Source organism: Delphinus delphis, chromosome 20 (genome assembly GCF_949987515.2).
Source record: "Delphinus delphis chromosome 20, mDelDel1.2, whole genome shotgun sequence".
NCBI lineage: Eukaryota > Metazoa > Chordata > Mammalia > Artiodactyla > Delphinidae > Delphinus > Delphinus delphis.
In genome coordinates this window covers 58,222,253-58,237,802 of record NC_082702.1, presented here as the reverse complement: position 1 = coordinate 58,237,802, position 15,550 = coordinate 58,222,253, and the positions used below count along the sequence as shown (strand labels likewise).

The 15,550-nt window shown below is 63.9% G+C and overlaps 1 protein-coding gene across 1 annotated transcript in view; it reads right to left on the bottom strand.

The window, feature by feature from the left end:
* Positions 1-826: 826 nt before the first annotated feature.
* The window catches only part of ZFPM1 (zinc finger protein, FOG family member 1), a 66,969-nt gene continuing 52,245 nt past the window's right edge, over positions 827-15,550 (bottom strand). Inside the window, 6 exon segments of the mRNA XM_060000914.1 lie at positions 827-2,948; positions 3,089-3,235; positions 3,317-3,412; positions 3,701-3,934; positions 6,943-7,152; positions 8,674-8,776. Of these exon segments, the coding sequence (XP_059856897.1) occupies positions 1,117-2,948; positions 3,089-3,235; positions 3,317-3,412; positions 3,701-3,934; positions 6,943-7,152; positions 8,674-8,776 (2,622 nt within the window). The 3' untranslated portion in view covers positions 827-1,116.

The window sequence follows — 15,550 nt, the reverse complement described above, 5'->3', positions numbered from 1 at the left end:
GCCCTGGTCACACCCTAGTACTCAGGGCCAGCTGGGGGCAAGCGGGAGGGGGCCGTGTCCCATGTACCTGTGGGCGAGGTGTGGGGACTGTTCCTGTCCGAACACAAGCTCCTTAGCCTGTCACCCCTGAGGGCTGGGCGGGAGGAAACCTGCCTCGATCGAGCAGGTGAGTGAGTCTGGGTGGGTGGCAGGAAGCACATCTGATGTTCAGAGGCAGAGAAAGGTGAAAGGTCAGGTTTCACTTTCATCTGCAGTAGGCGGCCTGGTATATCGGGAGAGACATTCTGTACTGCAAACAGGGACACCAGGCTGGAGGGTGCCCACAGCCCCCCAGCTGCCACGTGCCAGGACCACAGTTGGGCTCCTCCTGCTTGGGTTTGGCCCAGGTCATGGTCAGCAGCAGCAAGGCAGACTGGGGGTGGTGTGGCCCCAGCCTCGTGCCCACCGCAGCCCCCAGGTCCCAGGGGTCGCTCGCTGTGGGCCCCAGTGCCCGCTCGCTGTGGGCCCCAGTGCCCGCTCGCTGTGGGCCCCAGGGGTCGCTCGCTGTGGGCCCCAGTGCCTGTCAGCGGCTCACTCTCCCACTCTCCCATTCTCCCTTCTCCCGCATCAGCCTCGGCAACTGCAGGGCTTCATCCTCCCCACCATGCTCCCCTCCCTGATTCTTTGGTGGCCTGTCACTGAGCAGGTGGAAGAGCTGTCCGCTGGCCAGGATTAAGCTCCTCCCTTTGGTGTCTGGTGGCCAAACCAGAGCTTCTGGCTGGATCCTGGAGGGCACAGTGGACCCAGAAGGGCAGTGCCTGCTCTCCCCGTGCCCCAAGGGGGCCCAGAGCAATGCCATCAGCCCCGGGTGCGGGGCGAGATCCAGCTCTTAGGGCCACTGTGGGACTCCGGCCTGCAGTGTCCTGCGTGTACTTACAGGTGCTGCTGGCCCTGCCTGTGCCCTCCCCGCAGGGCCCCCCCGCTCAGAGAACTAGACTGCTCCACCACTGTGCTCAGCAAACTGAACTTCTTTATTAAGTGCCAAGGTCCAGGCGGGCGCTGCCCCCTGCAGCCTCTCGGACGAGGTCTGTGCCTGGAGCGTCCCGGGTCCCCCTGCAGGGCAGCAGCGCCGGGCGCTCACTTCACGTGCTCGGCCGCATGCGAGGAGCAGTAATACTTCTTGTGGGCGATGAAGGTGGACAGGCTGCTGAACCTGATGTTGCACAGGCGACAGTACCTGTGGTTGCCGTTGGGCACGGAGGCCGGCGTCCCCTGGCTGGGCGTCTGTACGCCTTTGTCCGAGTGGGAGGGGGGTGCCGGCACGGCCTCGGGGGACGTGGCCGGGGGCGGGCCGGGCCGGGGGCTGCCGGCGGGCGGCTCCCAAGGGTCCTGGCCGTTGAGGCCGTCGCGGGGCGCGGCGGGCGAAGGCGTCCGGGCCTCGGCGCCAGGGCCGGAGCCGGCCGGGGGCTTGCCCAGCAGCAGGCCGTGCGCCAGGCGGAAGTGCTCGATGAGGTCGCCGCGCACCACGCCGTTCGGGGGGCAGTAGGGACAGACGATGGCGGGCGGGTCCTCGGGGGCGGCGCGCAGGCGGCGCGGGGCAGAGGGGCACGAGAACTTCTTGTGCGCCAAGTACGCCTCGAGGCTGTGGAAGCTCACGCGGCAGGCTGTGCACTCGTGGTAATCGGCCAGGGCCGGTAGGCCGGGCGCAGGGCCAGGGGCGGCGGCGGGAGCCTGGCGCCGCGGCTTTTTGCTCAGGTCGATGGGGCCTTCCGCCGGGTCTTGGCCGCTTCCACCTCCGCCTCCATTTCCGCTTCCGGGCCGCGGCGCCGGCGACGCAGGCGGCGTGGGGGCGTGGCCTGGCGCGACGGGCTGGGCGGGTCCGACCGGGGACGGGGCGGGTCCGGACACGTGCAGTTCGTAGAGCTTGCGGCGCCTGCGCGTGCGCACGGGCGGCGCAGCGGCCGCGGGGGTCCCGGAGGTCCCGGCGGGCGCAGGCCGGCGCGGCGGCGGGTCGTGACGAGAGGCGCAGTAGTACCGCTTGTGCACCGTATAGGTCTCGTGGCGGCTGAAGCGGATGTTGCAGGCCTCGCACAGCGTCCGGCGGGGGTCGTCGTCCTCGTCTGCCCCGCTGCCCGGGCTTGGGCTGCCTTCGCTGCCCCGGCCGCCCGCCTCGGCCTCGGTCTCCGCCTCGGGCGTAGCCGCGCCCCCCGCCTCGTCCTCGCGCGCCCCGGGGCCCGGCGGCGAGCGCTGCTCGTCGGCCTCGGCGGGCGGCGGGGCGGGGGGCGCGCGCGGCGGGGCTGGGGCCGCCTTGGGCCGGCGGGCAGGGGGCGTGTCGTCGGGCGGGCGGCGGCCGGAGCAGTAGAGGCGCTTGTGCACATAGAAGTTGTTGACGTTGTTGAAGGTGATGTCGCAGTCAAAGCACGTGGCGCCCTTGGGGGCCCCCGTGAAGAGGCCAGCCGGCGCGCCCACCCCCGCGCCCGCCTGCAGCCGGCTGTGCACCAGCTCGGACATTTTGGCCAGGATCTCGGAGGCAGGCGGCGCCGTGGGCAACTGCGGCAGGAAGAGTGCGCCGGGCCCTGGGCTGGAGCCGGGCGTGGGGCTGGACAGCTCCGCCTTCACGCGGACGGGGCTGGGGCCGGCGCTGGGCGGTGATGGCGTCCGCGACAGGGCCTGGGGCCCTGGCTCCGCCTCGGGCTCCTCTGCCGCCTCCACCTTGATGCTCCTGGGGGTCGCCGGGGGCTCGCCGCCACCCCCGTTCTGGGGGCCCGGTCTGGTCTCTCCGTTGGTGGCCTCTGCCAGGGCCTTCCTGTCCAGTCCCGGTGATGGGGCGGGCACCAGGCTCAGGTCTGCAGAGGCCAGGGGGCCGTGCAGCGCCGTGTGCTGCTGGAAGGCGGCCAGACTGTCTGCGGGGAGACGCCAGGGGCCACACTTCAGGCCTGGAGCAGGACCTGCCTGGGCCAGACCTGAAGCTGGGGAGGGCGGGAAGGGAGAGCTGGGCTGGGCACAGAGGTGGTGGAGCGTCGAGGCCGAAACCGACACCCCCCCCCCCCACCCCTCGTGGCCGAGCCTGCTTCCCCCTTCCCAGTCCGCAGGGTCACCAGGGGCTCACCTGCGGGGAGCTTGGCAGTGGGGTGCCCAGCCCCTGATGAGTAGATCTCAACCTTAGAGCCCGGCTGGCAGACCATGTGGTTGGTCACTAGGTGGCTGTAGAGGATGTCCCGCGTGGTGGAGATGAAGCCGCAGCTGTGGCACACACCTGCAGGTAGGCTGTGGTGTCAGAGCCCTGCCGGTGGCTGCGTCCCGCAGACCCCGCCAACCCCTTCCTGGCCCCGCTCACCCGTCAGCGTGTCTGTGTGCACCTTGAGGTGCCGCTCGCAGTTGGCCTTGGTGGTGAAGGCGGACAGGCAGATGAGACACACGAAGGGGCGCTCTCCTGGAACATGGGGCCCGGTAAGGGAGCCTGGCCAGCCGAGGACTACGGCACGGGCACGTGTGGAGGGCCCCTAAGCTCTGCCTCCTAGGACCCCATCGGGGGCCCAGCCCCCAGCCGACCACCCAGCCGGTCGCAGGCGGGGCAAGTGGCCTGGGGCCCTGTGGGCGGCTGCGCGGCGGGGTGGGAGGACCACTCGGGCACGTCCACGGCCGTTGTGCAACCCCAGGAACAATGCAGTGAGCATGCGTGGCTTGGGCGGGGAGACACGCCGTTGGGGGCGGGGCTCACCGCTGTGGCTGCGCATGTGGATCTCCAGGGAGCTGGCGCTGGGGCAGCTTTTGCGGCACTGGGGGAAGGGGCAGACCCGCTCGTTGGGGTAGGTCTCCTTGGGCTTCTCATCGGGGGCGGCCACAGCGGGGGAGCTGGTGCCTTGGCGGCTGGCGCAGTAGTACAGGAGGTGGGCTTGTAGGTTCCGTTCGCTGCGGTACCAGATGCCGCAGTCCTTGCAGGGAAAGACGTCTTCTGCGGGCGGGAGAGGCGGGTGCAGCCTGAGGGGTGCCCCGGCAGCAGCGCTGGCCGCCTGGCACCCGGGGCAGGCCCTGGGCCCTCTGCAACACGAGGGCTGTGCCCCGGCGTCTGCCAGCTTGGGGGTGGGGTGGGGTTTGTGACCTGGGCTGTCCCTCTTCACTGCTTTGCCTTCTCAGGTGTCCCTTGGTAACTCCGTGTCCCCTCTCTACGGATCTTCAGGATGCCATGGGGACTTGCATCCTGGGGTGGGTGGCCCCTGGGCTGCGTCCGGACAGGGAACCCCATAAGGAGACACTGTGGTCTCTTGGGGGCGCCCACGGAAGAAGCGAGGCTGGGGTCCGTGACCTGATTGTCTCTGGCTGGCGTGGAGCTGGCTGCCCGTGGAGGAGGACGAGGAGACAGGTGTGTGCGTGTGAGCAAGTGTGTGGGCCGCTGGGTGCCTGAGTCCCCAAGCACTGGGGCAGCAGGGCGAGAGGTGAGCGTGGCTCTGGGTAGGCAGGGGGCTGAGGCCAGGAGCTGCAGAGCAGGAGGAGCCTCCCGGTGCACCGCCCTTCCCCGCCCCCCCCCCCCCATACACCTGTGTTACTGGTCAGAACTTCCTGAATTCACTACATTTAACCCAAGTACCTTTGCGGTTGGGGGTTTGGATGGCGGGGGTGGATTTGCCAGCTGGTGAGCATTCTCTGGTGGGGGAATGTTTTGTTGTTTCTGTCCCTGCTCCTTGGCCAGCCACCCCTAGGCTGAACCCAGGGCAGGGGGGAGACCTTGTTCTGGGTCTCGACCTTGACCTTCACACGGAATGGACACCTTTTGGGGGTCGTGTGCGGGTTGGGATGTATTTCTCAGCCCGCTGGTTGGTAGTTACTGAACACGTGGTCTGCCTGCCCCCCGGGGGCTGCGAGGTTTCTACCTTCTGGTTTTCAAGTTCCCTTTTATTTGGAGGTTGAGGGGCAGCGCTGAGGCTGTGAGCTGGGATCCGGGTCTGAGGGGCCAGCTGTGGGCTGCTGTTGGCATCTGCAGGGTCAGTGCTGGGGACTGCGCTGCTGCTCGCGGCACAGCGAAGGGACTGGGAGCCTCGGAGGCCCGTGTGGGCCCCAGCCCCGGCCCTAAAACTTTAGGCCCTAAACTTAGGCCCTAAACTTAGCCCCGGCCCTGAAACTTTAGGCCCCGGCCCTAAAACTTAGCAAGGACACTGCTTCCACAGATGAGAAAACAGGCCCAGAGTGGTGGAGTCTCAAGAATTAAACCGGGTCTGATTGACTTCGGAGCTCGGGTTCTGAAAGCCCTTCTAGACCACCAGTAGGAGAGGCCCACGTGGGGTTGGTATAAACGATGCTAGCCCACCATGCCCTCACAGACCAGTGGCAGACCCCAGGGGAGGGAAACCGAGGCCCAGAGAGGCTGCTCCTGGGCGGGCTTGAGAGGAAGCCCTCCAGCACCTGGGGCTCCCTGCAGCCCGCCCCCCCGACCTACCCATCCAAAAGAGACGGAGAGGCAGCCCCCTGGGCACCAGATGCCATTCCCTGCCGTCCTGGCCTCTGAGAGACCCTTCTATCCAGCACCCTTCTTTCCTGAAACCTCAACATCAGACAAGACCCCTGTTTGCTCACCGCCACCCTCTCAGCTCCCCGGCAGGACCCCATTCTCCCTGAGGCAGTGGCCTTGCCCTGTCCGGCCCACCCACCTGTGCTTGTCCCCACCCCTCCGGTGTCACCCTCCTCACTTGGCTGCCAGTGTCTGGGTCACGGTGATCTCCATGCTGCCTGCCTTTGCTCTCAACACAGCTGGGACACGGCGGGCCTCCCCTCACCCCTGGCTCTAGTGTCTGCAGGTCCTGTCTCTCCCTGGGGCCTCGTCCTGCCCGGAGCTCCCCAACTCTTACCGCACCCTGAGCCGCAGCACGTGTCCCCCAGTCGCCTCCTGGGCTCCACTTAGTGCCCAACAGGCGTCTTGGGTCAGGCTGCTCAGAACGGGCCCTCCATCCTGACTGCGATGGGACGGACAGTGTCCGCCCCGCGGCCGTGCTGCAGCCCCGGCCTCACGCTGCCGCTTCCCCCCCCGCACCCCCCCCCCCCCGGCAGGCCCTGTGCCGTCTTCACGTTTGACCTGCTTAAAAAGGTCACTTTTCTCCCAATTTTACAACCCTACAGTCTAGCAGCCATGCAATTTTAGAACTAAATGGGGTCGTACCCTTTGCTGCCTGAAAGCCCCCTGCCGCGGTCGTTTCTCTGAGAAGGAATCCCAGCCCTGGTCCGGGGCCACCCTCGGAGTCTGGCTCTGGCCACGGTGGCCGTCTCGCGTCTCGCGTCTCCCAAGCACCCCAGCCACTGCCCACATCACCACTTGCCCTCCTTCGTGGATGTGCCACCTGCCCCCTCAGGGCGGGCAGCTGTCCCCACCTCGCTGACCCCAGCGCCTTGACCGCCTGGTTCGGTGTGGACGTTGAACAAGGATTTGAGAAACGGTGAATCTCATCGGTTCTCAGACCCTCTGCTGCTTGTAGGGAGGAGTGACAAACGTGGTCCCTCCACTGCAGCTCTCCACACTGGCGGCTCTGCCCCAAAGGGACACTTGACCACGTCCTTCACAACTGGGAGGTGGGGCTGGTACCAGCGTCTAGTGAGCGAGGGCAGGGCTGCTGCTGGGCACCCCACGGTGCATGTGTCCCAGACTCCACCCCTGCCCTGCGCGGCCTCTCCAGCTGGCGACCTAGAAGGGCCTTCCGGACCCCGCGGAGCGTGTGCCAGAGGCGCTGTGGTGAGAAGCCCGCTCTGCTGCAGAGCCCGCCTCCCCGTCAGCATCTGGGAGCTCACCACGTGGCCCCCTGCACGCTGACTGCACCCTGGAGCCCCTCCTGGAACCCCACTGCAGGCCCCCGTGCGTGCCCCCGGGGCACACCTCTGCTCAGGTGGCAGTGGTGACCAGCCTTTGCAGATCCTGAGCTGGGCACCGCCTGCAGCTCTGAGCCTGGGGTGGGGGCGGGCAGGCAGCGGGTTACTCACTGTTGACAACTGCAGTCGCGAGGATGGATGCCATGGCCGCCTGCTGGGGCAGGAGCTGGATGTCGGCGGCGGGGGAGGGGGCCAGGCCCTCGGGCTCCACCGGCTCCTTCACAGGCTGGCTGGGGGCACTGTGGGGCTCGGCTGCGAGGAGCACGCTCAGCCGTCCGCCCGCGGCCACTGGCCTGGTGAGCCTGCACCAGAGGGCGCCATCTGCGGGGGGAGGGCGTCTGTGACGGGGCGCCGGCAGCCCCAGGCCACCGCGGCCGCGCCTCTGCAAAGACCCTGCCCATCTTATCCTCCTGATGCCCGCTGCGCCGCCCCAGCTTAGGCATGGGGGTTCCGAAGCCGGTGTGGTGGCCGGGGCGAAGCCACACCCGGTTCGCAGCTGTGGCCGGCTGGTTGCCGTGGCGCACCTGCCTCCTCAGGGCGACTAGGTGTTGCCTGCTCTTTGGGCCTCCCTGCCTGTGTCCGTCGGAGCGCGACGGCCCTCTTAGGGAAGAGGGGAGCAGAGCGGCGGGGAGGGCTTGGGAGCCGCTCACCCACGCCCTAGAAAGGCCTCCCAGCTCCTCGCTACTCAGCCAGCCTGGCTGTTGCCACGGTGGCCAGCGGGGGGCAGCCTTGGCCAACAGGACCCGGGCTGAGCTGCCCACGGGACCAGGCCACCTGGCTAGCATCTGCCCAGGCAGATGAACCCTGTTGACCAGGCGAGCAGGGGGGACAGGCCAGGCACTGCTAACTGGGCCACGTCCCCGCCAGGTGTACGTACCCCCAGCTGGGCACCTGCTGCCAACCTGGGCCCTGGGCCCTCCCGTGCTTTCCAGCTGCTCTCTGGGTCCTTAGAGCACCCCAAAGCAGGGAGGGTGGGCCAGGGGGTGAAACAGGCACACAGGTGCTGTGCTAGCCAGGTCCTCGGGGCCAACGGCAGGGCAGGCGGAACGCGCAGGGCCCCGGATGCTGACCTCAGCACCTGCTCTGACCCCTGCTGTGCCCTGGAGGCCCCCAGGTAGGGAGGGGCTGGGGAGGTGCTGGAGCAGCAGCCCAGCTTGCCCCTGCCCACCTCCAGGGGCCTTTTGCTCTGTCCTGAAACAAGGCTAAGGCTGCCCACAGGACATTTAGTCCAGTGTGCTCAGGAGGCGATGGTGAGGGTGACACCCCCAGAACATTCTACCAAAGCGGAGCCCCCCCCGCCCCGGAAGAAGGAGGTGGATTTCCCGTGGCCATGCTGTGGTGTTTGGCTCCCCACATCCTCCCCGGGACCTGAGCTGCCTCATCTGTAATGGGGGAAAGTGCAGGTTTGCAGAAGGGACGTGGAGCTTTCCTCGGCTTCACAAAACAGAGGCCCCAGAAGGTGAGGGGACCTGTCCCAGGCCCCCCAGCTGGGTTTGGACATGGCCCTCCTGACCACTCCTGGAGGGAGTCAGGCCGCACAGGGCCCTGGTCCAGTGGGCACCCCCAGGTGGGCCCACCAGGCCCTGTCAGTATCCACTGTCCCTGTGGTCTCCCAGAGGCCCTGAGGGCAGTCCTGGCCTGGGCCCGCTCTCCCCGACCCCCGGGGCCGACGCCTGTCCAGCCCTAGGCAAGCATTAATGGGGGCACTGGGTGTGTGGTGGCGGCGGTGGCCAGCCCCTCGGCCCGGCCCAAGCAGGCTGGTTTCCCTTTAAGAGCCAGCCCAGGGGGAGCCGTGACCCCCCACCCTCCGGAAGGCAGTGAGGGAAACGCCAGGATACCAACCCTTCCTGTAGATCTCCGAGTTGGCTTCGGCCGCGGTCAGGGCCCGGGGCAGCGTCCTCAGCCAGCAGGCCTCGTCCTCCAGCAGCAGGGTCAGGGCCGGGCTCTGGGGGCGGGGAGGGGGGTCAGCAAGGACTCAGTCACGCCCTCGGACACAGTCAGCAGGAGAGAGGAGAGGCTGGCCGGGGCAGCGGGGGGGCTCCCTGTGAGGGATGCCTGAGAGTCTGCCCCGTGGGCGCCCTGTCCAGGCTGCGGGTCCTCGCCAAGCGCTGGCGACACGCATGCAGCAGGGATCCAGTGCCTGCCTGCCGTGGGTCAGGTGCTGGTTTCCCTTGGAAACCGAGGCCCAGAGAGGTGGAGCAACCTGCCTAAAGTCACACAGCCAGAGTGGCAGAGCAGGGAGGCACACCCGGACCTCCGTTCTTGCTGCCCCTCCCTGGTGGGGCACTGGACCGGACGCAGGCTCCTCCCACACACAGGCCCCCAGAGACCTACAGAGTGAGCTGTGGGACTGTCTCAGCACCTGGCCTCCCTGTGGCTCGCAGACGGTGGTCAGCCCCTCGCCCGGACACGCTGTCTCCAGCGGCCTGGTCTGCGAGCCAGGCCTCTGCAGCACCCGGAGTGGAAGAGCACTCCTGAGCTCGGTTCTCACTCGGGGCTGCCAGCGGCGCCCAGAAGGGGTGGCCTGATTTCCGGCACCCTCCCCCACCCTCCCCAGGCGGCACTGCAAACATACGTCCCCTGTCCTACATGGTTCTGGGAGGGGGCTGGCCCTTGCCACACGGAGGCGATGAGGTACAGACCCTGGCCCTGACTGGCCGCAGAAAATTAGGGTGATGACCGCAGCCGCCCCTCAGGCCACAGCCCCAGGGCTGGGTTGTGGACGGCTCCTCTCCTGCAGGGGGTCCCCAAGCTCCGCCACTGGGTGCCGTGTGGAAAGGCACAGCACATTCGTGTCTGAGTATTTTCTTTGTTTTATGCAAATAAAAGCTTTTTAGTCAAACTGTGTATCAGAAGCTCTAACTCAAGGCCCAGTGTCACTCGCCGTCACCTGGATGGGGCAGCTGGCCAGGAAGCTAGCGTGATGGGATGGCTGGAGCAGTGACACATGGGAGGTCCCCCGACGTGTTCTGGGCATCTCCCCGCCTGGTCCAAGACCACGGCTTTACTGAGCTTTGCCTGCAGGGAGCACGTGGGCTCCAGAGCTGGGCATCGGGTCCAGTCCAGACTCCCTGACTGTGCCCAATAGCACCATGCCCGCCCTCCCTGCAAACGGCAATGCCCCGAGCCCGTGGGCTCCCTCCACCGTCCTTGTGCTGCCACCTGCTCTGGGGGTGGGTCACATCCCTCTTTGACTCAGTCTCCCTGGGGCACTGGGAAGTGGAAGCCTGTGTGAAGCCGCCTGGCACGTGACAAACACAGGACAAACTTCTCCATTCCCTTTGGCCCGCAGGACACAGTGGGCAGAGGACAGCCTTCGGACCTAGGAGGCTGATGTCCACTGGGGCGGCAGGCCAGCAACCGCCAGGTATCAACTGGGGGCGAGTGTCTCCACCAAGCAGCATGCTTTAATGGGCAGCTGCAGACCTGGGGGTCCCCGTCACCCACAGCTGCGGACAGGCTGGGGGGCCAAAGTGGGACCGGGGGGGGGGTGCTGGCACAGCAGCGATTGACCGGCGGCGCCCACGTCCCAGCTATCCTGACCTGGGCCAGCAGAGAGGCGGAGGCCAGGGTCTCCCTGAGTCTCTAATGAATATTAATGAGTGGAGGAGGGAGAAAAAAATTAATCTGCCTGATCCTCCGATGGGTGCTGCGGTAACGATATGAAATCTAATTATTCGTCCCAATATTTCTAAACCCTCAAACTGAGACTGACAGCCTCCCGGTCGGTTTAATGCTTATCACTCCCGGGAGCGGCGTGTTCGCGGCATGATAAAAGCGCCCGCGCACAGCTCTGCTGACGCTGCAGAACCCCTGAATTTTCCGCGTCCATCTGAGTGGAGGGGAGACGGCGGCGCTGTGTTCCCGGCTGTGTGCCTCCTGCTGGGAGCAGCCCCTCGCCTGGTGGCTGCCCTGGGCGGGTGAGGGGCAGGGGACGTGGGGGGGGCTTGCATCCTGCACCCCGCGCCTGACTCACAGGAGGGAGAGGGGCCAGGAGATCCAGGCCGTATGACCACCAGACCCTTCACCCTCGTTCCCTCAGCCCTTAACACTCTGGGGGCCCCTGGCCCCCACTTAAATGAGGCAGGCTGGGCCCACCATCACCAGCCTCCCTGCCTGCGCACGGACCCTAGGGTGCAAGAGCCGGCGCCCCACGGCTCCGGGGAGAGGAGCACGGCCATGCCCAGTCTGCCCCTGTCCCCGTCCCTGTGGGGTGGCAACGCGCACTGTCCCGGGCAGCTGGACCCTGCCGTGCGCTAGGGCTACAGCTTGCCCCCCTGCCCCATTATTTATTTTCTCCCCCCCATCCCCCAATTCCAAGCAGCCCTGGAACAGAAGCCCTTTTCTCTGGTGGTCGGAGGCGCCAGGCTGAGGCAGGTTCCCTTCCTGGCCCTGCCCGTGGGCAGCGGGGTGCGAGCCTAAAACGATCAGAGATGTGTGTACTGCCGGCCACCTCCCCTCCACCGGCGCCCCAGGCTCACTGCTGGGTCTGGGGTTCACCCCAGACAGGCCGGGTGCGGCGTCTGAAAAAAGCTTGGCCCCTACCCTGCCTTAGCCCTGGGGGTCGCCCTGTCCCTCCCTCCTGACTCCAGGCTGCCCCACCCAGCCCCGGGACAGCGGACGGCCACTTTAAACTCTCTGGGTGCATCTGAGAACCCTCCTTGTTCCCCCAACAAAGAGGTCAGTGTCTGGGTTCTGTGCCCGCTGATAGCCATCAGAAACCCTATCTCTACCGCATCCGCTGTGACAGCCGTATCTGAGGCTGTTCCCAAACTCGCCATACAGCGCGTGAAGTAGCGTCGAGGGGAAGTGGGGGCCTGCAGAACGCCTCCCCAGGGCACTGCGGGCAGGTTCGCGGGAGGTCGGGAACCTGGGGCAGGCCCTGATCGGGGCCTGCACTCATCTCTCCCTTTCAGCGTGTCCTGAGAAGCCCCCGCCTGCGTCCCACTCACCATCGCCAGAGGCAATGGCTTTCCACCCTTGGCACAAGACGTTTCATGAGGCAAGAGAAGCACGACACGGGCGGCTCAAGGCATGGCCCCATCTGGCAAAGAAAGACCCGTGATGCACCACGCCTGGGCTGAGCGCCTTCCCTTGGGAATTACTCCCTATCACAGCCAGAGGAAGAGGGGCCTCGCCAGGAGGGCACCGGGCTGGTGCACCGCAGCCCCGTCACCCCCTGGCCCGGGATCATCCTGCTGGGAGTCGGGCTGTGCCAGGCAATGACCGCTGGCAGCGGCCTTTGGAGGGGCCCCACCGCTCAGAGCCCATCTGCGTGCGGTCAGCTGGCAGCTGGGCCTGGATGGTCCCACGTCAGCCTCACAGGCAGGCTCAGACCTGCTGCCCTGCGTGCCATCCAGGGGGCACCCTCCCAGCTCTCACTGATGTCACGGTGGCCTCGTGGCTAAAGTGGGTGAGCCGTGGGAGGACAACTGGACAGACGGATGGGCCGAGTGAGTGAGGGCCCATTTGTTCATTCATCCATCCATCTACCCATCCTGCCAACATCTATCCATTCACCATCTACTCATCCATCTACCTTCTACCCATTCATCCACCATCCATTAACCCATCAACACATCCACTGACTCACCTATCTATCCATCCACCTTCTACCCATCAATCCACTATACACCCGTTCACCTTTTACCTGTCCATCCATCCATCCAACCATCTATCCACCATCTACCCGTCCATCCACCATTCTTTATCCGTGCACACATCCACTCACCCACCTGTCCATCCACCTGTCCACCCACCATCCAGCCGTCCATCCACCTTCTGACCATCCATCTAGCATTCAACCTTCCATCTACCTGTCCGTCCATCCATCCATCCAACTATCCACCTGCTACTCGGCCATCTACCATCCACCCGTCCATCTATCACCCATGTATCCACTATCTACCTGTCCATCTGTCATCCATTTATCCATCCACACATCCATTCACCCACCCATCCATCCACCAACCACCCATCCATCCTCCTCCTACTGGTCCACCTACCATCCACCCATCGATCCACCATCCACCTGTCCATCCTCCATCTACCATCCACACGGCAATCCACTATCCATTTATCCATCCACATATCCACTCACCCATCCATCCACATCCACCCATCCATCCACCATCCATCCGTTTATTCATCCACACATTCACTAACCCACCCATCCACCCATCCATCCACCTCTGCCCATCGTTCTGCCTTCCACCCATCAGTCCACCATCTACCTGTCCATCCATCCATCCTCCCATTCATCCACTCACCCACCCATCCATCCACCTTCTACCCATCCTTTCATCATTCCCCCCGCCATCCACCCATGTATGCACCTTCTACCTGTCCATCCACCATTCACTACCTGCTACTCGTCCATCTACCATTGACCCATCCATCCACCATCTATGTGTCCATCCATACTTCCACCCACCTCCCATCCATCCACCATCTACTCGTCCATCCACCATTCATTTATGCATCCACGTATCCACCTGCCCACCCATCCATCCACCCACCTGCTACTCGTTCATCTATCATCCACCCATCCATCCACCATCAACATATCCACCATTTATCCATCCGTCCATGCACCATCTACCTGTCCATCCACCATCCACCACCCATTTTTCCATCCAATATCTACGCACTCCTCCAACAACCATCTACCCGTCATCCACCACACCCTTCCAACCGCCCTCTACCCGTCCATCCACCATCCATTATCCATTCCATATCCACTCAACTGATCCTCCACAACCATCCACCTGTCCATCTACTATCCACCGTCCATCCACTATCCCCTGCAATCCACCTTCCACCCATCCATCTACCATCCATCCATCCACCATCTACCTGTCCATCCATCCACCCATCTATCCACCATTCACCCATCCTTCCACCTTCTAATTATCCATCCACCATCCACCCTTCCATCCACCCTCCACACGTCCATCCATCATCTTCCTGTCCATCCATCCATCTGCCATCCACCATCCTTCTTCTACCTGTCCATCCACCATCCCTCCTCCATCCACCATCCACCATCCATGCACCTTCTGCCCATCCATGTAGCATTCAGCCTTCCATCCACCATCTACCTGTGCATGCATCCATCCACCCATCTATCCACCATCCACCTACCCATCCACTGGCTACTCGTCCATCTACTGTCCATCATCCATCTGCCGTTTATCTGTCCATCCACCATCTATTTATCCATTCAATATCCACTCAACTGCCCCTCCATAACCATCCACCCATCCATCCACCCATCCCTCTACCATCCATTGTCCATCCACCTTCTCCCAGTCCATCCACCGTCCATCTACCTTCTCCCTGTCTATCTGCCATCCATTTATCCATCCACACCTCCACACACCCACCCATCCATCCACCATGCACCCTTCCATCCACCTTCTACCCACCATCCACCAATCCATCCACACATCCAATCACCCACCCATGCAGCCACCTTCTCCCCTGTCCATCCACCCGGCCATCCAACTTCTACTTGTCCATCCACTATCCCCCGCAATCTACCATCCACCCATCCATCCATCCACCCATGTGTCCACCATTCACCCATCCTTCCACCTTCTAATTGTCCATCCACCATCCACACTTCCACCAACCATCCACCTAACCATCCACCTTCTACTCATCCATCCATCTACCTGTCCCCACTGACCCATCCAATATCTACCTGTACATATATCCACCTTCTACCCATCTGTCTACCATCTTTCTGTCCACACATCCATCTACCCGTCCATCCACCATTCACCCATCCATCCACCGTCCATCTGTCCATCAAACATCACTCATGTATCCACCATCTTCCCATCCACCATCCATTTAACCATCCACACATCCACTAACCAACCTATCCATCCACCACCACTCATCCATTCACCTCCATTTATCCATCCACGCATCCACGCACCCACCATCCATCCACCATCCATTTATCCATCCATACATCCACACATCCACCATCCATCCACCACTCACCAGTCCATGCACCATCCACCCACCTTTACCTATCCATCTGCCATCTACCGTCACCCATCCATCTTCCATCTACCTGTCTCTCCATCCATCCATCCCTCCCTCCACCATCTACCCCTCCACCCACCACCCATCCATCCATCCTGAACATTTGCTCTGCAGCTGGGTACAAGTTTTAGAACTGCTGCACCTCCAAGCCCTGGGTTTCTGTGGTGGAACCTGGATCCTGGGGGACCTTGAGGTCCCACAGCAAGTTGGTGTCAGAACCAATTCTCGACTCCTGGCAGGCTCTGCGTGCTGTGTCCTTTCTGGGGTACCGCCCCCGACGCCCAGTGTGTGCAGGGACTGTGAGGGGAGACTCCTTGCCTCCCCTCTGGCCTGCAAGCAGCCTGGGCCTGAGAAGACCAGTGGGAAAGGGTTGCCACACCCCAGCGTCGCCCCTCTCCCGCTTCCCTCTCCAAACAGCGAAGACAAACTGCCTGGCGGGTGACAGGACGATCAGGGGCGGGAGGTACACGGGGGAGAGAACCGGGGCCCATCAGCTGAGCTCGATAAGGGGCCTGCTGAAATGTTAGCGAAAATATTTAGACAATAAATGAAGTATCGGAAAGGCACGCATATCTTTAAGAAATCAATCATCTTGTACGTGTGTCTGGACACTCGGCGCCAAGGCGGAGATAGTGCCTGCTGGGGAGATAAGGGTTAATCA